At 56.1% G+C, this 20,864-nt stretch overlaps 4 protein-coding genes across 4 annotated transcripts in view; 1 reads left to right on the top strand and 3 right to left on the bottom strand.

Moving 5' to 3' along the window:
* Positions 1–329: 329 nt before the first annotated feature.
* Positions 330–2,663, bottom strand: MONBRDRAFT_26080 (uncharacterized protein; the record flags this gene model as incomplete). Its single annotated transcript, XM_001746338.1, has 10 exons — positions 330–489; positions 568–677; positions 780–851; positions 1,019–1,105; positions 1,209–1,313; positions 1,417–1,503; positions 1,650–1,981; positions 2,106–2,177; positions 2,357–2,506; positions 2,606–2,663. The coding sequence occupies 10 exons, from the start codon at positions 2,661–2,663 to the stop codon at positions 330–332; spliced, it is 1,233 nt and encodes a 410-aa protein (XP_001746390.1).
* Positions 2,664–3,169: 506 nt separating this feature from the next.
* ODA-DHCb (outer dynein arm heavy chain beta) lies at positions 3,170–16,854 on the bottom strand (the record flags this gene model as incomplete). Its single annotated transcript, XM_001746337.1, has 3 exons — positions 3,170–14,992; positions 15,125–15,400; positions 15,514–16,854. The coding sequence occupies 3 exons, from the start codon at positions 16,852–16,854 to the stop codon at positions 3,170–3,172; spliced, it is 13,440 nt and encodes a 4,479-aa protein (XP_001746389.1).
* Positions 16,855–18,268: 1,414 nt separating this feature from the next.
* MONBRDRAFT_26078 (uncharacterized protein) lies at positions 18,269–19,522 on the top strand (the record flags this gene model as incomplete). Its single annotated transcript, XM_001746463.1, has 6 exons — positions 18,269–18,388; positions 18,621–18,740; positions 18,874–18,956; positions 19,051–19,138; positions 19,239–19,357; positions 19,429–19,522. 6 exons carry the CDS (start codon positions 18,269–18,271, stop codon positions 19,520–19,522), a joined length of 624 nt encoding a protein of 207 aa, XP_001746515.1.
* Positions 19,523–19,753: 231 nt separating this feature from the next.
* MONBRDRAFT_32723 (uncharacterized protein) overlaps positions 19,754–20,864 on the bottom strand; it is a gene marked incomplete at its 5' end in the record, with an annotated part of 2,164 nt that continues 1,053 nt past the window's right edge. The window contains one exon of the mRNA XM_001746336.1: positions 19,754–20,663. Within this exon, the coding sequence (XP_001746388.1) occupies positions 20,293–20,663 (371 nt within the window). The 3' untranslated portion in view covers positions 19,754–20,292. The remainder of the gene's footprint in view (positions 20,664–20,864) is intronic.

Below are 20,864 nucleotides of genomic sequence, written 5' to 3'. Positions count from 1 at the left end.
AAGCCACTCTAGGGGATACCCCTACAGACAAGAAAAAGAAAAAAAAAAGGAAGAAAAAAAAAAGAACAAAAACAACACGGATGTTGAATCACAAATGACAGCTAGTGGAAAGTCTGGCCGCATACAAAGACTGGGACCTGGCGCCAGCGCCCATGTCAAAAGCAGACCTTCATCTTTTTATTTGCTTTTTTGATGCCTACTGGCTAGTAAGGTAAAGTAGAGTCTGCGTTGACCGTGACAGTCCGACGTCCTTGTTCCATCGGCTACGCTGTGCGATGTTGAGGTTGTGGCCTGCTTTTCCTGGAACGTCCTTGTCGGGCCGAATTTGATCAAAAGGGTCGCTTCAGTTGCTTCTTGGCTTTCTTAGCAGCCGGACCGGTAGTAGGCTTGCCTTTGCCTTTGCCACGTCCCTTGAAGCTGCCACTGCCCTTGTGCTTGTTAGCGGCAAATTTGCTCTGGGACAGCTGCACAAACTTTTGTTTGTTGTACCTGTAGGTAGCGACAAAATATGTGTAAACGTGAGGTGCGAGTATTTTTGCTGATCGCTGAGCAGTTCTTTGAGCGAACCTGCGTGTGCTCTGATCCTCAAGCAGCTCATCAACGAGTGTGCGTTTGGCTGCTTTCTTGGTGCTCCGATCCGAGTAAAAGTCAGCAGCGCCGTCCACAATGCGGCCAACCTGGATGCGAGACCCGAATTCGGGGTGACGAGTCGCGAGTGAGGAGCACTTTGAGATTTGGCATGGCCAGCACAAGCTGGCAAGCCAATTGCTGAAGATTACCTGGAAAAATTTGGGCGGCTGGCTACTGTCTGCGGAGCGGTAATGACGTTTACGATCAAGGACATCACGCATCTAAGGATAAATGCAAGGCGGTGAGAAAAGAAGCGCCACATTGAGGTGATATGAGCTTTTGAGATGTGCGAGCAAAGAGGGGCGTGCTGCGACGAAGAAGCATGTGCTGTCCGCGAGCCCACATGGCACGGGTGTTGGGCCAGCAATAGAGACAATCAAAGACATACCCCCAAAATCTTGAGATCTGCTGCCACCTCGGGAGTGATTTCAGTAGCAGGCATGTTAAACCACTTGCGGCCGGCTGTCGGGTTTTTCTACCGACACGAACAAAAGCGGGTGACCAAGAACAACGACAGGCACACCGGCATGTGGAGTGATCAAGGTCGTCCAAGCGGCAGTGCAGGCAGCGGCACTGACCTTGCGTTCGTTGCGGCGGATGGCCTCCTTCTTATGACGCGACAGTTGAAGAGGGGCCTCGGCCGCTTGCTCTGTGCGCGCCGAGATGACGGCCTTGCGCATCAACTACACACACGCGAGCCAAGGTGAGAAAGCAGGGCACGCTGCGCTTGCGAGATAGGACATGGATGGGTCTTCAAGGGGTTGGAGCGGGATCGTGTGCACGCACTTCAGCATCAGCCTGCCCTGCGCTGGCGTCAACGAGTTCGACACGGCTTAAACGAGCCTTGTTCGCGCTCTCCTTAACCTTGAACAGCTGACTCCGTGCGCCAGGAGCTAAAGAAGAGGACAAATTGCTGGTAATATTGCAAAGCGAGGCTCGTGAGTGCACACTGACGGGCTCGAGTCATCGGGTATGCCAGCCAATTGCAAAGCCGACCTGGTTACATCTGCGTCACGGACGGGCTTGGAGGCAAATGCAGCGTCCACAAGTGCATCAATGTCCTCCTCGACTTCAGCATCGTCACGGTCATCGGCTTCCTCTTCCTCGTCGTCATCGTCCTTGTCATCAAGATCATCGGCGCTCTCTGATCCTTGTTGTGCGGCATCGTCATCCACGACATCCTCTTCCTCCTCTTCTTCATCCTCGTTTTCTTTTTGATCCTTAGAATCCACTGCCTCAGTTCCCGTCACCTCGTCGCCACTTTGCTCGCAGGTGCCGCTCGACGCGATGCGGGCCAGCTCCTCACCATCCGCGCTGAGCAGGCGCAGTCCATCGCCATCGTTGTTGAGAACTAGTGCCCCAAACAAGAGCGTGCGTTGGGAGTCAAGACCAAAGTTATGAACGATGAGAAAGGCGAGATGATGCCCTGGAAATACCAAACGAAGCAGGTTTTGGCCAGCCAAAGCGCCCCGTACCGGGCTTGACACGCGGTCGGCCATTTTGATTGCGCCACACGAGATTGCTGGCATCCTCTTGCACCTTGCGGCCTGCCACAGAGAACACCAGAAGCAAAGGCGCAATTTGTGAATCATTCTCGTGTGCAAGCAACAGCACCCTCTTTTTTTTTTTTTTTTAAAAAAAAGGGTGGGGGGGGCAAAGTCTAAAGGGGGAAGCTGAGCTTGCTACGGCAACTTGCGCGAAGCGCCACCACAGCAGTGCAACGCACCCGGGCTCGTCCAAAAGCGCACGGGCTTTCCCGGCTGCAATTCAAGGGGACCAAAGGGCTTGGAATGGTTGTGTCCCACGAGGTCCTGAAAGTAGCAGCCCTCTAGCTGAAACGGTGTTTTACCCGCCCATTGGACCTCAACGCTTTCCTCTATACTCATCAAGGCAAGACAGAGCGGTGAGGTCGAACAAGCACAGGAACGCGCCAAATTAGCTCCTGTACGTGTCCCTGAGTGTGCGCTGTCCGCACCTTCCAGGTTCAAGTTGCTCAGCTGCGGCCCATCAGCCGCTTGCTCTTGTTGCGCCATGCTAACGACGTCTGTAAAAATATACGGCCACAAACCTCGCCCCTGCCAGCACGCCGAACGCCAGACAGTCCACACAACCACCAAGCCTCGCTGCCAAGCCGTTCAATATAGCACCAAGGCCGAGACCACCCCGCTGCGCGCAAGAGCCCTCACGACGATAAAAATGCCGCTGGGACACAGTCAAGTGTGTGAAGCGCGCACGCGGGTGTGAGGGTCACAAAAGAAACTGTGCATTTAATCACACTTTATTTTGTCTGACAACGTCTGTTCGAATCTTTGGTCAAGTGTGGGATTGCAATGATTCAATTGGCATCAGAGGGAGCGCAGCACACATTCAAGGACGGCACAAGAACATTCAACACATAAGCATGATTCTAATACACACACACACACACACACACACACACACACACACACACACACACACACACACACACACACACACACACACACACACACAGAGGCTTTCGCTTAAAAATAACGCAAACAGGCGCAAGGGGGCTGATTTACTCGCTGAGCAGCAGAGCAACGCCAGCCAGAATCCACTTGTTGGGGTGCTGTTTCGTCTTGAGGAAGAGGGACCAGACAAAACCAGGGCACACGCCGACAGCAACCTGCTCGTTGGCACGCCCACGCTCCTTGGTCTTGAACGTTGGGCATTCATACATGCCGCGCGTGTCGCGCTTCTCCACGGGCATGGCCTTGAGGTACAGCACGGGCATGGCGGGTGTCAGCTCCTTCAGGCGAGCGTCCTGGATCATGCCTGACGACGTGTCCCAGCGCGCACCCTCCATGAACAAGCCATAAATGTATGAGCCCTCGCGAGGCGGCGTTGTAAAGTCCTCCTTGCCATACTTCTTGGTCACGTCGCAGTTCATGCACATCTTGTCCAGCGGCCACTCGTTCTTGCGGGCAGTCTGCTGCAAAATGGCTGTCATGAAGGACTGGGGGTTGAACAGGCCACCCAGCCATACCGCGGCGGGGAGCGCAAAGTCGCCGCTCCACATCTCCAAAAACTTGATACGATCGAGCAAGTCGGCGTACCACGCACCCAGTGGCTTGGTCGATGGGTACGCCTTGGTCTCCCACGAGCTCGGCACGCGATTCATTTCCAGGGCCATGGACAACTCTTCCATGGCCTCGGTGATCGTCAATTCACCCTTGAGACCCAAGTCCAGCTCCTTGAGGCTACGCCGAAGCTCACCTGTCAACTTGTTCATGCGCGCCGTTTCCTGGAAGGCCACCACAGTATATGGCGTGCGCTCCTCGACAGGCATGCGCGCGTTGAGCTCGAGCATGTTGAACTCCTCGGGCAGGCGCTCCAAGAACTCGTCGAGAATGGCCTTCAGGCGCTCCTCGCGCGACTGGCCACCAGCCTCGGCACCACCGGCACTGGTATCACGCGGCTGCAGCTCCAGGACAGTGTCAAAGAGTCGCTGTGACGTCACCGTCAAGAACTCAATCTCGGCGTTGGGATGCATGCCGTACAGGTAAGGCGACTCGGGCGGCAGCATCTCGTCAATGTACTCGTGGTACTCGGGATACTCCATGCTGTTGGGCGAGAGGAAGCCCGGGGCCAGCTCAAGATCCGCGTCCAGCATCTCGGCCTTCATGTACTCTTCCAAATACGTGTTGCAGAGGCGGCGATCCAGGTTATCCGTAATGTGACCACCATACATAATCTCGCCAAAGAGGTAGCGCAGATCAGTCCACGGCACAGTGGAGTTGTTTTCCAGGTAGTTGAAGAGGACGTTGCATGAAATGGTGAGATCACCCGTGTTGAAGGGGTAGTTGCGGTTCCAGCCCATGGGCCCGAACTTGCGGCGTTCCAGAACAACGGCATGGAAGTACACCAGGGAAAAGAGCAGCTTGCGGAACTCGTTCTCCTTGGCGCACATTTCGAGCGTGTCTTGGTTGAAGTTGTCCAATGCGGCGTGCAGGTTGGCCTGAATGCCTGTGGGGGGCTCGTTGGTAATCTTCACGCACGCTTGCAGAATACCTTGCGGGATAATGTGGCCGGCTCGCGTACCAGCAGGCTCGGCCGTCAGGAAGTAGCGGAAGTTGTCGTGTGCCGTCAGGGCCAGTGCCTCAAGCTTCTTCTCGAGCGCAGGCAGCCACTTCTTGACCAAATGCACGTTCTCCAGAACGACCCACTGGCCTTCTTCAGCGGCCTTGTCGAGGGCATTCTCGGCCACAACTTCCTGGCCTTGACCCAGCGAGATTTGGTAGTAGTTGCCGTTGTCAAAGGAGAAGCCCATTTTGAGACCAAGTTCCTCCACTTGCTTGATCGGGTTGACGCCGGGCGAAAGAATGAAGAAGACACCCGTGGCACGGCTCGTCTCCTCAAAGGTCTTGCTAAACTCGGTGGTGCGGCCAGAGATGTACTTTTCGCCCAGCATCTCGCCGACAAACAAACGCATGGCGTACAGCATACGATCGGGGCGGAAGCAACGCAGCATGCACAGCTTTTGCACCTCGGTCTTGTTCTTCCACTCGCCGGGCAGCTTTTCCTTTTCGGGCACCTCGCTCTCGACAAACTTCTTCCAGCGCTTGGCCGAACCCTCGACATCGCGGTCGAGATTGGCAAACGCCTCCATGGTGGCCAGGGCCTTCAAGTTGCCCCAGGTCATGTTGGTCATAAAGTCGACCGGGCAAACCGAGTTGGGCACAGAGGGACCCTTGAGCAAAAAGTCCAGCTCGACTGGATTGATGTCGCCGCGCATCTGCAGAATCTGCAGCGTCATTTGCGTGGTGAAGATGAGTTTGTCGCGCTCAAACAGGCCACGCGAGACATAGTTGTACACGTTGAAGGTGATGGCATCAATGATATTGCGCACACGATCCTTGACCTCCTCGGCAGCGGGTGCCACCTTGATGGCGTGCGCGAATACCACCTTGAAGGCTTTGAGAGAGATCTGATACATGGGGTGAATCTTGTCCAGCTCGTTCACGATAAAGTAGAGCAGCGCGGCGCGTGCAGCGGCAGGACGGTAGTTCTCGCGGGCCAACTCAATCTCTTGTTCGGTCACCTTGGCTTGCTCGACCTTTTCGGCAATCTCCTTTGCAGTGACCTTGGTGTTCTCGAGACCCTCGACCAAGGCCTCGTCACGCAAAAAGTCACCCTCTGCCGACGACAGACGAGCCAAAAGCGCGTCCTCGAGCTCCTTGAGCGTGATCATGTACTCGTTCTGTTCCTTGGTCAGCTTCGCACGCAGCGCCTGCAGATCTGGGCGCTCAGCAGACACGACGTCGGCCAAAAGCTGGTCCTCGAGACCGAGTTGGGTGACGGTGAAGTTGATCAGCGTGCACTGGGCCTGCAACTCGGGCTTGTAGTGGGGGTTGGCCATCTTGGTGTGCAAGATCAGGCGGAAGTCCTTGTTGTACTCAACCTCCTTGTCACCGATCATGATGGCGCGACCCTTCTTAATAGTCTGGCGGCCAAGGAGCTTGTCCAACACGGGATCCGTCTCTTCACCGAGATTCTCAATCAGCACACAGTCACCGTTGGCCAGGGCGCGCTCAATCTTGTCCAGATATCCCTTTTGGCCGAGGCGAACCACAACCAGGGCCTCCCCCTCGCGCTTCTTGATCCACTTGATGCCCTGCTCCTGGGGGTCAATGATCAAAGGCCAGCGGGCAGCGTTGACGAGGATGGTAGCGTTCTCCGTCGACACGCGATCAGCAGGCAGATCCTCGTTGTTCCAGCGCGCCACCTGCGATGCATCCGTCAAGACGCTCAGCGGGTCCAGGTTGGCTGAAATGGGGATGGGCTCTTTGCCGCTGGTGATAAAGGGCAGCCACTTCTCGTTGTACAAAATGTCACGGTAATGCTTCGTGAAGCAACCGGTGTAACTCAGAAAAGCGGTCACGAGCAGGACGTCGCCGGGCATGGTCACACCCTGCGCCTTGAAGTCCTGCACGGCTTGGCCCCAACGAATTTTCTCCGAGGCAAGGCCGTTGACAAGGCGATTGGCCAGAGAGATGGTCTTGTTCGTGGCATCGGCCTCCGCCTGGCACTTGAGCTTGGCGTCAGTGGCGGCCTGGAACTCGGCCGTAAGACGGCCGAGTGCTTCATCCAACTTTTGGATCTTCTCCATAATCTTGTTGAGCTTGGTCTGCGCGGCCTCTAGCTCGGCGTTGGCCTCAGCCAGGGCGTTGCGCTTGGGCTCGACATCGCAGAAAATGTGGTAGAAGGTGACAATGTTGCGAACCCAGGAACAGAGACCAGCGGCAGCGAGCGACTTGCCACGTACAAAGTCAGGGTCAAACTCAGGATCAGCCAGGTAAGGCTCCACGGCCTTCAGGTTGGCATCCGGGATGTTTTCCTTGTCGTAGTTGAGCAGCTTGTCCAAAAACTCGGATACGTTGCCCATAATGCTCTTGCAGGACTTCCAGCTGCGGTCTTTGGGTACCTTGCCCTTGGAGAGCAGGCACATGACGGCGGCAGCAACTGTCACGACAATATCGGGGGGTGCACCGAAAGACTTGAGCTCGGTCAAGTTGTTCTTGTTGAGGGTGTTGAGGGCCTCTTGGGCGGCCAAAAGGGCGGGCTCGGCCTTGGCCAGATCCGCCTCGCACGACTGCTGCTTCGCAGACACATCCTCGTTGATGACGCGCACCTTCTCCTGCTCCACGGCGGCGATTTCTTTCTCCTTGTTCACCTTCTCGGTTTCCACGCCCACTCGCTCGATGAGGGCATCCGCCTCCCTGTTCTTCTGGTCAAGCTCAATCTCCTGCGCGGCGAGCTTTTCCTTGAGGTCATCGACCTGGGCAGCGGTGCTCTGCAGCTTTGTCAGACCATTCTCCATGCGCTCTTGGGCGTTTTGCAGCTCGCCAACCTTGCGGCCAATCAGCGACTGATACAGACTAATCTGCTCAAGGAAGCTTTTGGGCGTGGTGTAATTGTAGCGGCGCTCATTGGCCAGGTACACCTGGCTCATTTCGTTCACCGTGGTGTGCACAAACGCCATGAACTTTGCGATGGGCTCCTTGAGCTCCTTCGGGACCTGCTCCGTGTCACCCAAAAAGTTGGAAGACACGGAGATGAGGGCATCCTCGGGCCACTCGTGGAACCAGTCAATGGTGGTACAGTTGGTAATGGCCGGGAACTTACGGGCACGCTTGCGAAGCGTGTCACCGACAGGAGAGAAGCACAGCACCACCTTAAGGAGGCGGCGAACGCGGTTGATGAAGAAAGTCCAGCAGTTCTCGGTGCTGTCCTCCAGGCCGGATGACCTGACCTCGCCGCGAACACCGTCAATGATGTCATTCTTCTCGTCGGCGGCGAAAAGATTGGGAATCTCACCCGAAGCCAAAAGATCGTTGATGAGAACGAGGAAGCGTTCATCGCCGACTTGAGCATCAGTCATCAAGAACATGACGCCTGCGCCCTTTTGACCAGCCTTGACAAAGCATTGTGCCAGATCAGCCTTGAGCTCGTTCATACCATAGCCCTTCGAGAGGGCAATCTGGAAGGTATCGAGCCCGCTGATGCTGGCAGCGAGCCGAGACAGCGATTGCTTGCCAGAGCCACCGACGCCCACCAGAAGAGCATTGCCGCGCGGACTCTCAAGGATGCGGTTGATGCGGCAAACATGCTGCATGGCGTCGCGGAAAAGGACCAAATTCATAGCCGCATTGACCTCATTGTAGCTGTTGAGGGCCTCCTGCAAGACACTCTGCAGCGATTGCATATTCTTAATCTCCTTGTAGCGAGGTTCACCAATGCCGTCCGCAAAATGCACGTGAATCTTCGGATTGGCGACCAGCTGCTCGCGATCAAGATCGCCAAAGACACTGGTCAGAGCGGCCTCGGTGATGCCGTTGAACTGTTCAATGTCACTCTCGTCTACAAGCTTGTCCGAGTAGACGCGCTCAAGCTCGTGATAGAGGAGGCGTGCCACCTGCAGCGGAGTCTTGATAGACTCCGCTTGCCCAAAGGCCAGACCCTGGAAGAGGTTTGACAGGTCACGCAGGTTGAAGAGGTAGTGAAACTTGATGGCCGTGGGAAGGAATGTTGATGAGACCTTGTTGTGAACGGCAATGGCTGCCTGCACCACCTTGTCGGCGACCTTCAACACCGAGCTGGAAAAGCCAGCATGCTTGAGGTGGCCGGTGAAGAGCGAGGTGTAGATGTGAGTCAGGGCCTCACTGCCGGGCTGGGAGGCAGCAAAGACAGAGAAGTGACGTTGCAGCCGTGGGTTGATGGTGAACGAGCCGGCCTTGGGATTCATCGAGGCCATGTACTGCGTGTTCGCCACAACCTTGATGGTGTGCTTCTGGCGATCATACCAGCTGTTGTAGTCCAGATGCTGGCGCATGATCGTGTGGGGCGATGCTGTGCCATAGAGATCCACCTCAGGCATGTTCAGATCGTCCACAAAGTAGATTAAACGCTTGGTGCCGGGCGGGCCGTAGTTCTTGCCCGCCTTCTTCTCCAGCGGCTCCTCCAGAACGGCCTGCATCGTGTGATGAACCGTGTAATGGTTGAAGGAAGCAATCGTGGACATCCAGTTGTCGTCGAGCTCCTGGAGTTTGTTGAGAATGTTGGCTGTCTTGCCCGTACCAGGGCTGCCCACGAGCAGAACTGGGTGGCCCGCAGCCACGAGACGGTCCATCCAGTACCGGATGCGCACCGTCTCACTGGTGGGCACGAGAGCAGCGGAAAGGGGCATTTCCGCATCAAACTCAAACTCAGGCACGAGTTCCGTCCAGGACGCAAACTTCTTCTCCTGAGGGTTGATGTAGTAGTCAAAGACGGTTCCGCCCGTGGGGAACTTGATGGTCTTGAACTCGGTCACCCACCACTTGGAAAACTCCTCGCGCCAGTCGATGAGTTGATCCTTAAACAGCTGGCCACCAAAAGCCCAGACAGCAGCCCAGGCAAAGTAGAGCTCATAGTCTTCTTTCGCGCAGCCCTCGGGTGTGTTCTCCGGGGTGAGCAGAAGCTCGAGCAGGTGGCACAGGGTGTTGATCATCGACCACTCGGTCATGGGGGTGATGGTCTTGAAGCGGCTGCGCATGGCATCCAAGCAAGGCGGCACATACTTCTCGAACAAAATCATCAGATTATTCTTCTGCCCGGGCGACTCCAGCTGCTCAATCCAAGATGCGACAAAGGGGTTCCAGCCCAGGTCGGTAGGGTTGACGAAGAGGATACCGGCACGCGACACCGTGGCAGGCGAGGCGTAGGTCAGATTGGCAATCTCAAAGATGAGGCGCATGCTCGGTTGGAGCGCAATGCGCTCGTTGGAAGCCAGCGTCAAGATCTTGTTGTCATCCATGACCGTGTTGAGCGACTCAATCCACATGGTATCGATATCACCGTCAAGCACGAGCCACTTGGGGGCATCGCTCTGAATGTTGGAGATGTCACGCATCAGATGCGAGAAGAGACCGTCGACCCACTCGCGCGTGGCCAGATTGATGTAGCCGTAGAGCTCGTGGTTGGTGACAGCCTTGGGGTTGAGGTCGGCGCGGATGGGCTTGAGGCCTTGCAGCTGGTAAGTCTTGAACAGGGATTGGATGACGCAGGACTTGCCCGTGGCGGCCGGACCCAGGACAAAGACGGAGTGGCGGACATCAAGCAGCTCCTGCAGCTGCACCACCTTGAGCAGGAAGCTGTCTTCTGGCTGCAGGGTCAGCTCCTCCACGGCCTTGCGAACGATGCCTTCAAACTCGGGGTTGCGCTTGCGCGGCACATCCAAGCCCGGGAACAGGTCGGTGATCAGACCCATAAAGACCGGCAAATCCTCGTTGACAATCTTGGGAATGTTGAAGTCACGCAAAGCACGCATCAGCACCTCGTCTTCCGAGCGGTCGGGATCGGCACGCTTGAGCGAGCCGGCGACCACAAGGACCGACTTGATGGCGCGCAAGCCCCAATCGTAGTGATCCTGCTTCGAGAGCAGATCGCGGTTGAGCGTGTACAGGGTGATAAACTTGCGGGCAAGAAGCTTGGCGTTGAGGAAACCCTCGGACACAAGCATGATTTCGCAGATCATGCCGTAGTCAGGCACAACCATTGCGCACGGGCGGAAGAGAGCCTTGATATTCTCGGGCAGCTCGGTGCGGCCGGCGTAGCCGGGATTCATAGTAATGTAAATGCCCACCGTGGGGTTCATCTTAATCTCCTCGCCCATAAAGTTGAAGACCTTTTTCTTGGCGCGAATGGCATCCTGAATGCACTTGACCTGGACGGCAACGACGGAGAGCACCTCGACGGAGATGCGGTTGAACTCATCGAAGCAACCCCAGGCACCGGTTTGCGAAAGGCCCTTGAAGATGTTGCCGACGGATTTGTAATCCATCTGTTCGGAGCAGTTGAAGACATAGCACATGACAGCCAGGTTACGGCTGAGATCCTTGGTGGTCTCAGTCTTGCCCGTGCCGGCGGGACCAGCAGGGGCGCCACTCATGATCAAGTGAAGGGACTGAGTGAGGGTGATGTAGCAACGATCCGTGAGGGGTGTGACGACGAGGCGCGGCATGTTGCCGAGATACTCGTACGAGTAGGTGAAGCGTGCGTCGCAAATGTGAATCTTGACCAGCTTGCTTTGCTCATCCCAGATGTGGCGGAGCTGAGCCTGCCACGCAAAGGCGTCAGCCGACTCCGACTTGATGTTGATGAGGTTGATGACGACATCGCGACAGTGCACATCGATGGTACAGATGGTTTGCAGCATCACACGCTGGGCCTTGGATAGTTTGCCTTGAAGGAGCACGATCAAGTCGTTCAGCATGGAGATCTGCTTCTTGTTGAAATCCTTCATTGCCGTCTCAAAGCCCTCCTCGAGACGAGCAAAGGCTAGGCTGACCTCGGTGGCCCACCACACCTGTACGCCCGTGAGGGACATTTGCGCCGGGTAGTCGAAGACCCAGTCCTTGCGTGGCTTTTCTTCATAGGACACGATGGCCTCGGCCATGATGTCTTGCAGCGTCTGGCGATGCATGTCAAGAATGCCGTTGAGCCAGTCCTCGACACGACCGTCGCACTTGACAGGGGACGAGAATTCGACATACTCGCCGTCGAGGGCATACATGCCCAGAGCAAGCTTGGGGTCATCCTCGGCCTGCTTGATGTTGCCAATGGCCTGGAAGAGCTTTGAGAGCTGCTTAGCCACCTTGGTGGGGTTGTTGCCATTGGACAAGATGTCGAGCAGATCGGCAGAGGAGACGAAGTAAAAGCGGGGGAAGGCAAGGCGCTTGGTCTCGAGATACTCCTGAAGGGACTTTTCACAAAGGGACAGGCGACCTTTGATATCTTCCAGCAGATCGTAGAGACCAGGCTTGTTGCACGCCTCGATGACGTTGGGAGTAGCCTTCATGTCAGCGGCAGCGCGCTTAAAGTCGACATCAATGCCATCAAATCGCTTCGAGTCCTCTGGCAGTTGCTGGCGAATGTCCTCCGAGCCAATGAAGATGGACTGGAGATGCGACCAGGTGCGCTGGACTTCCATGTAAATCTCAATGACAGAGTCTGAATTGGCCAGCTTGGTCTGCCACGCTGAGACGCGGTCGTGAAAGAAAGCAATGTACTTGGAGACCATGAGGCCCTGAACGTTGACCTGGTCATTTTCCAGCGTTTCGATGAGCTCCTCGGATGTCTTGAGCAGTGGTGTGCCAGTTTCCTTGTGCTCGTCGTAGTCAAAGACCATGCCACCCCACGTGGTGTCAAGCTCGTTGAGGATCTTCTCCATGCCCTGCTCCTTGTTAGCGCGGTCAACAATGGTCGACACCTCGTCCTCGTACTCGTGCAGGTTGAGAGCAAGGAGCTCGGACAACTCGGTCTCCTTGCTCATGTCGATGCGAACACCGGTGGCATTCATGAGCTGTTGCCAGTGGCGGTCGCGAATGGCAGGTGACTGCAACAGGCCGACGGCGCCGAGCGAGGTGATCATGTTCTTGACGTCGGCATCAACGCCGTTGAAGGCCTCCCAGGCCCGCGTCTCCTTGTCAAGTTGGCGGATCTCCTTGACCATGCGCTTGCAATCCATCTCCATGTTCTCAACGTTCACCTCGAGCCAGCGTGTTTGCTTCCACTCGGCAAACTGGGAGCGGACGAGAACGATCATGTCCCAAAGCGCCTTGAGGAGGGCAAGCTCACGGCGGCACAGCTTGAGCTGCTTGTACTCGGGCAGCTTGACGTTGAAGAGACGAGCTGACTGGTAAAGACCGTCCATCTCGCGCTCCATCTCTAGGTACTCCTCATAGTGCTTGTTGATGCGCACGTATACGCGGCGCGAGTCGTAGCGGAGGGGGGCACGCTTGATAAAGTCTTCACGGAACTCAAAGTTGCGCACGTCAAATTGATTCGCACGACGCTTGAGCTTGGTGACCTCGTCCGCCTGCAGGGGCGCCACGTCGTTGGTTACATTGTTGGCCAGCTTCTTGCTGCTCTTCCACTGCTCGGGCAGCGCACCCAGCTGCTCGTGGACCTTGGGGGGCATCTCAATGTCGTAGGCTTCGAGTAAGCGCACCGTCTCGGTGAGCGGATCGAACATGGCATCTGTGGCCTCAGCGCGCTCGTTGACGCGGTTGAGCAGGTCCATCGTCTTGACGAGGGCATCGTAGTTACCCTCGGGGATGGGCTCGCTGAGCCCCTGATCAACCTGCTGGACAAACACCTCGAGATCGACCAGGCTGTTGGTGACGTGCTCGGTCAGGTGTTCGATGAACATGTTGCTCCACTGTTTGACAATATTGTAGAGGCGATCCTTGAAAGGCTGGCACTTGACCTTGAGCCACTGATCAAAGGTGACCTGGTCCTCCAGCTCGCGGACTGACTCGGCAATGGCGTTGTACTTGTCAATGTTCTCTTTGAACTGCTCGAGGGTTGGTGCTACCTCCGGAATGGGCTGGCCGGACTCGGCGGCAGTGTCCAGCTCCTCGGGGGTGGGGATGTGATTGTACTTGAGGAACTGAGCCATAAACTCGCGGCGATCATCCACCCACAGGTGCGCGTAAATGTTCCGCAAGTTGAGCTCAAACTCGGAGGCGGCGTACACGGCCGAGTTTACCTTGCTCTCCAGCTCCGTGCGCAGCTCCTGCAGCTCTGTAGCAGCGGCAAGACGCTCGCGGTAGTCCGGATCGGGCGTGTGGGCGGCCAGAGACTTGATGACGGTGCCCACATCAAAGATGTCGTCAGAGATGGTCATGTTCTGTTCCATCAGGCTGGGCTTGGGGTCTGTGTCGTTCATGCCCGGCTGGAAGGTGATGGCGGTGTCCACCAGGCTCATCTGGCCTTGCTGTAGCGGACGAATGGGGTCCTCTGGGTTCGGCTCCATGCGGTCCAAGAGATGAGACATGGACACGTGGACTGTGTTGAAGAGACCGTCCAGCAACAAGCTGTCCAGGTACTCCACATAGGCATGCCAGTCTGGGTTATCGGCTACGGCCTTGAAAAACTCTTGGTTTTGAGCCAGGAGTTGGTGGAAAGTTTCGCCGTCCTGACGGATGCGCTCCATGGGCGCCGCCATGACCTTGGTGCGATCACCGAAGGAGAGGATACCAGTTTTGCTGTCGGGCTGGAGGACCGGCTCCTCGTACCAGGCCTCCATTTTCTGGAGCATGGTTCGGACGTTGCCCTTGGCCTGCTGAATGCGGTTGCTGAGCTGTTCAATGACGTCCTTCACCTCTAAGCAATAGGCCGAGGCGTCTTCTGAATTCCAGTTGAGATTGGAAATGCCTTTCTCAAGCAAGACGTCAATGGCGGCCAGCTCGCCCGCCACCAGGGGCTCTTCCACGTCGAGGAGCGTATCTTGAATGCGGTTGTACTCGGTGACGGCCACATCAAGATTGGCTAGCTTCTGGCGGAAGGCTTCCTCGCGGGCAAATACGGCACCGGCACTCTCCGGCACTGCCGTTTCCGGAGCGTCGGGGGTCGTCAGGCGGCGCACAAGCTCGAGGTACTTCACCTCACGCAAGGTGGCCACGAGTTGAGGGTCAAAGTTGACGGCAATCAGGGACGTCTCTGGTGTGCGCAGGAGGAGGGGGCGGTTAAGGTTGGCGGCCGACTCCTGACCGACGCGATCGGCCCACTGTTGGTACACCTCAAGCTCAAAGGCGGTGAAGCGCTCGAGAAGCTCTTGATGCTTGCCAAAGGCGCGCTTCACGTCGTCGCCGTGAAAGGCAGGATGCTCGAGCTTCTCCATTTCTTGACGCGGGCGATTGACGCGATCGCGGAGCTCAGAGATGGATTTGAGAGCACCAGCCACGGGCGGCATGTTCTTGTTGAGCAGCATGTTCTCCCGTTGGTGGTCAAAGATGTTCTTGACGATGTCGAGGTCTTCCTCGAGCATGGCCACCATGCGTGGATACTGCGAGCTGACCTGCACAGGCGGGACATGTGGGTCGTGAATTGGGCGCGGATACGGAACACGAAAAGGGCAATAACACCGGCGGCAAAGGACCCGACACACACTGCTGTGGGTCACATGATGAGAGCGGGAGCTGACACGTACATCGTCGGCAATGTTGGGGCGGTCAAGCAGACCCTGGAAGCTGATGACGAGCTTAAAAGCAGCCTCCAGGCTGTTGACGCGCTCAAAGGCCTGACAAGCTATGGCTGCGAGGCGTCGATCCCAATCCGCGGTGGTCGTCATAATCTCCCGAAAGACCTGGTCAAAGTCGGGGACGGCCGGGTTGAGACAGTCGAAACCTTCCTCGCCAGTCTCCTTCATGAGCTGTTCGAATCGCTCGCTCTGCTCGACAAAGATGTTTTGAATCTGCTTGTTCAGCTGGGTGGGTGTGAAGCGACGCAAGGAGCCGGGCCCAGGTTAGATCAAGGTACAAGGTATATATGCATGGCCACGACCGGCTTGGCAGGGCAAGGACACGGGCACGGGCATACCTTATCACCGGAAACCTCGACCTTTTCCAGCTTGGCAAAATCCAAGAAGGCGGCAAAGACGGTGTGCAGCTTGCGAAGACGGGCTGCGTATGAATCAATGCGCTTGAAGACCAAGGGCTTCTCAAATTCCCAGGACGGGCACTTGCCGGCCTGGCTGGCTTCATGGATGGCTGTGCGGGTGGCATCAAATTCGTGGTGAAGCGCCTCAATGACGTTGATGGCCTCTTGGGGCTTCTTAATGCCCTCTTCTAGTTCTTGGGCAAAAAGAGAGCGGGGCTCGATAAAGCCGGTGATTGAGGCGATGACCTGGTTGCAGATCTCACGAAGAAGGATGACCATGCGGCGAGCGGTGTTGTAGTGCTTGCTATAGGTCCAGATGAGACGGATGGTGACAAAGATTGATGTCAGAAGGCGGGGCATCTCGGCGAGCTCAATATCCTCGAGTTGCTCGAGGTACATGCGAAGGGGCTCGAGGTAGAGAACAATGTCGACCGCTTCATCGTAAGCGGCGTTGACGTGTTCCTTGAGCTGTTGCAGCGAGGCGCTGTAGTTGCTGTTGTGCTCATCGAGGACGCGTTGCATGGCCTGCACGCGCGGTGCCTCGAGCTGCTCCTTGAGGCTACCAACGCTCTTCTTCATGGCGGCCCAAAAGTCACACTCAACCAGGGCGCCCGGGTTCTGGCCATTCATCAGGGGCTGGGCCGAATCGCGCTTGAGGACGGCGCGAATCTGGCGAGCCCACTCAATGACGGCAGACTCGATGGTGTGCAGCAGCTGCATGGAGTCACCCCGCGCAGCGGTGGTGTTTCCATTTGAAGCTGCCGCAGCGGCACCGTGGCTCTCGCTACCAGCCAGCTCATCAAGCTGACCAGCGCCATGGGGCAGGGGAAGGGGCATATTACCTTGGACGCGACCCGAGAGCACTTCAGTGGTAGACTTGAGCGTCTTGGCATGAGACACCACATCCTCGGAAACGACCACAGGCCATTGCTCGGTATTGGTATCGTTGTCCAAAACAGGCATGAAAACGCCCTCCACGAGAGCGCGAATCTGCTCGACGGGATTATAGGCCAAGTCACCACGGAGCAAAGTCTGAACATTGTCCTTGTTGACGACAAAGTCTTCACGGGGCTTGAGAAAGTAGGCGCCCTTGGCTTTGAGCTTGGCAGGGAAGTCAAAGGAGGGCTCGAACACGCCCTTGGCGTCCAAGGTAAAAACGATGAGCCGTTTATCCTTGGCGTCAAACCATTCAAGAATGGCCTGCTTGTGATCATCGACGGCCACCATCTTGATCCACTTATCCTCTTTTAGCTTGGTGGTGGCCAGCACCCATTTAGACATCCAATCAAAGCGAGGGTCCGCAGACACGTCAACAGACGCCGCGGCGCCCTCGTCGTCGGCACCCATGGCTTCCGGTGTGCGCGACCCGGTGCCTCTTTTTGTTTCCGTAGGTTTCGGAAGAGCAGGAGGCACGCTTCTTCCCAACGTAGTAGATCGCAGTTGCCAAAAGGCGCAGCAAGCGAGGGATCGTCGATAGAAGAGCTGAAAGTCAGAGAGACCAGGTGATATAAACACTCAAGGTCAAGAAGGAAGGAACGGGAGGGAAGGAAGGTAACAAGGGCAGTGCAAAAGCAAGGCACGCTACTGCCAGGGCAGGGAAGAGTGCGCCCTAAAAAAAAAAACACACACACACATGCGAATCAGCGTGGCAATCAGACAAGGGATGAGCAAGGCACAAGAAGAACAAGCCGGTCAAGGGGTGCTCCACCCCACCCTCCTGCCCAGACCAACGAGGCACAATCACGCGCTACTGCAATCATCGCATCATCGCATCATCGCATCGCCCCCCCGCAGACGCACCTCTCAACGACGGCTTGAACCGAATGGCAGTGAGTGCGTTGAGGTCAAAAAAAAATGTTGAAAGGGGGGCAGAGAGACGGAGAGAGTGAGAGAGAGAGACAGAGAGACAGAGAGAGTGAATTGATAGACAGAGAGAAGCGCAAGGGAGTTGAAAGGGAAACAGAGAGACAGAGAGGGAAACGGAGCGAAAAACAGAGAGACAGAGAGGGAGCAAAACCTGGTTGGCAACACGCGTTGCTAACCGATCGATAACATTTGGTAACAACGCGGTCCATCCAAATTTTGGGGTTGGGGTCGTGATATCATTTGGTAGCCCTGACTCAATGTCAGATGAACTGCGTGATGACAATTCGGGATAATGTCAGAGTTTTCGGGTCGGCTCAGACCGGCGGCGCGATGGCGACGGCGGCTTCGGGGACTTCGGGTACTTCGGGTACTTCGGGGACTTCGGGGACTTCGGCGGCTTGCGCTTGCAAAGGTATGATTGAAGTGACATCCAAAGATACGTTGGTATTGGAAATGATACAAACTCAAGGCCGGGGCTTTGGTCGTGCTCGTGGGCGTAGGTGCTCGCCATTGCGCGCGATGCGCACCTGCAGCCAACCTCGAGCACAAGGCAGTGCAGGTACGAGCTCTCGAGGCATCGTTCGTCGGCAAGACACAATAGGTGCCTCATTTTTTTGCCACTTACTTGTGCATGCGTTTGCACGGCAGCGGGTATACTGGTGTCTCTCTTGCCAACGCGTCACAGCAACTGCCCCGCAGCTCTGCGTCGGGGTGAGGCCTTGGTGGCTTTCCACTTTTGTGTCTTCTTGCCAGCCATGGACGCGCACTCTCGCTGACCAACGTGCCCACCATGGTGATGCCTTAGAGCTGCCCATCTTTCTCGACCCCCATGCCTTTTACGGGTGTTCGCGTTTGGCTAGACTTTGTGACGGAGGCGGAGGAAACAGCGCTCGTCGCCCAGATGGATGCCTGGCCCTGGACCGACTCGCAATCGGGTCGCCGGAAGCAGGTATCCTCGACCCGTTTGCCACCTGCGCTTTCGGGAATCGACCAGTGCTTGAGCAATATTGCTCCTGTCCACCCTCTGCCTGCTCTCCCATGTGCTTTTGTCGCCGCCCTTTCCTTATTGTGGCTCGCGCCTTGTGCTGCTCGCGGGCCTGACCTGCCGTGTGCCCGGTCACCCGCTTGGCATTGCGAACGTCGTCTGTCTCATGTGCCATTCACCAATGCCACTGCAAAAGGATTTTGGTCCGAAAGCCAATTTTAAGAAGAAAAAAGTCAAGGCAGCCAACTTTACCGGGCTGCCAGCGCTGGCTCGCCCGCTCATCCCACGGCTACAAGCGCTGACTGCTGATCTCAAGGTGCTACAGGGCCTCTCTACCCATGACCTTGGCCCCATTCACAAGAGTGACCCCGCCCGTCCTTCAATGTTGTGCCTTTGCTGAGTGCCGACCTTTTTCTTTTCCTGTGGAATACTACTCGTGGCACACTTAGGATTTTGTTCCCGTGGAACAGTGCCACCTCGACTACGAGCCGAGCCGCGGAGCCGCAATCGTGCCTCACTTTGACGATTTTTGGTATGACTTATAATAAGACAGCAGCAGTGACCGACAAGTGCCTCACGCACTTGATTACCTCCAGATGCCCATGCTCACCATGCGTTGTGCATAGGCTCTGGGGAGAACGTCTCATCACGCTCAACCTACTCTCGACTACCTTTCTCTGCTTCCAGCTGCCTGATGAACCGGATGCCCTGGAGGTGGGTAAAAGCAGGCGCTTGTTGGCACCCCGCATCAGTGCCTGAGGCTTTGTGTTGGGCGAGCCTAAGCATGATTCCCCAAAACGTTTGCGTGTTGCAGATTGCCGTGCCTCTGCCGCCACGCAGCCTGCTGGAGGTCAAGGGAGTGGCGCGGATGGCCTGGCATCATGCAGTCCATCGGCAAGACGTTTCCCAGCGTCGCATCGCCATGACCTGGCGGTACGTGCCATAACGCATCGCCCTGCTGATCGATGAAGGCGAACTCACCTCCACTGCCGCGTGCCCAACAGGGAGTTGACGCCCGAATTTCTTTCGGGGGAGCGACAAGCAGAAGGTCACGCGCTCTTGGACCTGGCTGCTACCTACACCGGTTTACCCATGTGAAGTGCCCATGACAACCCGTTTACTGCCCTCACTTGGGCTTTAGAACCACACTGTAGCGCGTCTGCGACGTGAATTTCTAAGCTTTTGTTTCAGCTGTTCAACGATAAATTCTTATTTCACGTTGGTGCCACTTTGACTCTCTTCATTCTCTTTCATGTCGCCCGAAACTACCAGCAGCCACAGTTAGAAGGGGTAGGAACGGGTAGGAAGGAAACAAGGCACGCTCAAATTGAAAGCCTGTTCAATTAAAAGATGCATTCAGTCGAGTCATTGGTCGGGTTTGTATTGTACGTGGAAAGCCACGCCAACATGACTTTCTATCAGGTCACCCCAACGTGGATGGCCAAAGAGCAGTGCGAGCCCAGAGTCCTTAGAGCAGTGCGAGCCCAGAGTCCTTGAATCTGAGCTCGCCTGCAGTCAGTCTCCCATCCCTTGATGGATTCAAATATTAGCATTCGTGTTTTGTATTAAACACGTTCATCCCAACGTGGGATGGTGGCTGGATACGCGCGGTGCACAGACCTGCGATTGACAAGGTCCTTGCCACCGGAACTTTTTTTGATACACGAGGCCGTGTTCGGGCCACAATCAAGACAAAACACGACATTCAACAAGCAATAGGCAGCGGTAGCACGGCGTCCGCTTGACGGAGGGGTGTGAGGGGGGTGAGAGGAGGGGCTCGAACTTGAGAAAGGAACAAAAAGGAAAGAAAAAAAGGGTCAAAATCAAATCCGCATGTGAATGCGTTTGGTCTGCACCCCAATTTCGGCTCACATTTGCAACATCAAGATGCAGTCGGAGGGCTTCATGCCCACGTCGGTGGGTGATAGGTTATGCCGTTCGAGTGCAACGATAAGATCGCTGTTGTTGTCCAGGGCGCGTTGTGCGGCTCGATCCACGAGCTCGGTGAGATGCTGAACCAACAGCTCGTGTACCTGAGAGAGCAGGGAAATGGGAACCGGGGGAACGGCAATGCTGTGCAGGTGGCCAGCCAGGCGAATGAAGCGAGGCCGAAGCATGATTTCTGTCGTTTTCGGAATGCCCTTGGCCTCGAGGTCTCGCACTGCGGCTTGACAGCCCGCTCGAATTTCTTCCGTCGGTACGTAACCGCACACACCGTTTAATACCACGCGACGAATATCTGAAGCGACAGTGGAAACCACCAAACGACGGAGTTACTTGCGTGAGGGACAAGAGAAAGGGAAAAGTAGGCACGATGTCTCCGTGACACAAAGCCTGGCTGGGGTCAGAAAATAATGATAATAATGATAATAATGCGCTCACCGTAGTCGAGCCACATGTCCAACAGACGAATCGAGACGGCCTCCTTGCTCTTGGCCGT

This window comes from Monosiga brevicollis, genomic scaffold (assembly GCF_000002865.3).
Source record: "Monosiga brevicollis MX1 MONBRscaffold_12 genomic scaffold, whole genome shotgun sequence".
Classification (NCBI taxonomy): Eukaryota; class Choanoflagellata; order Craspedida; family Salpingoecidae; genus Monosiga; species Monosiga brevicollis.
Note: the sequence above shows the minus strand (reverse complement) of the source record. Positions and strands in the feature narration are given on the sequence as shown.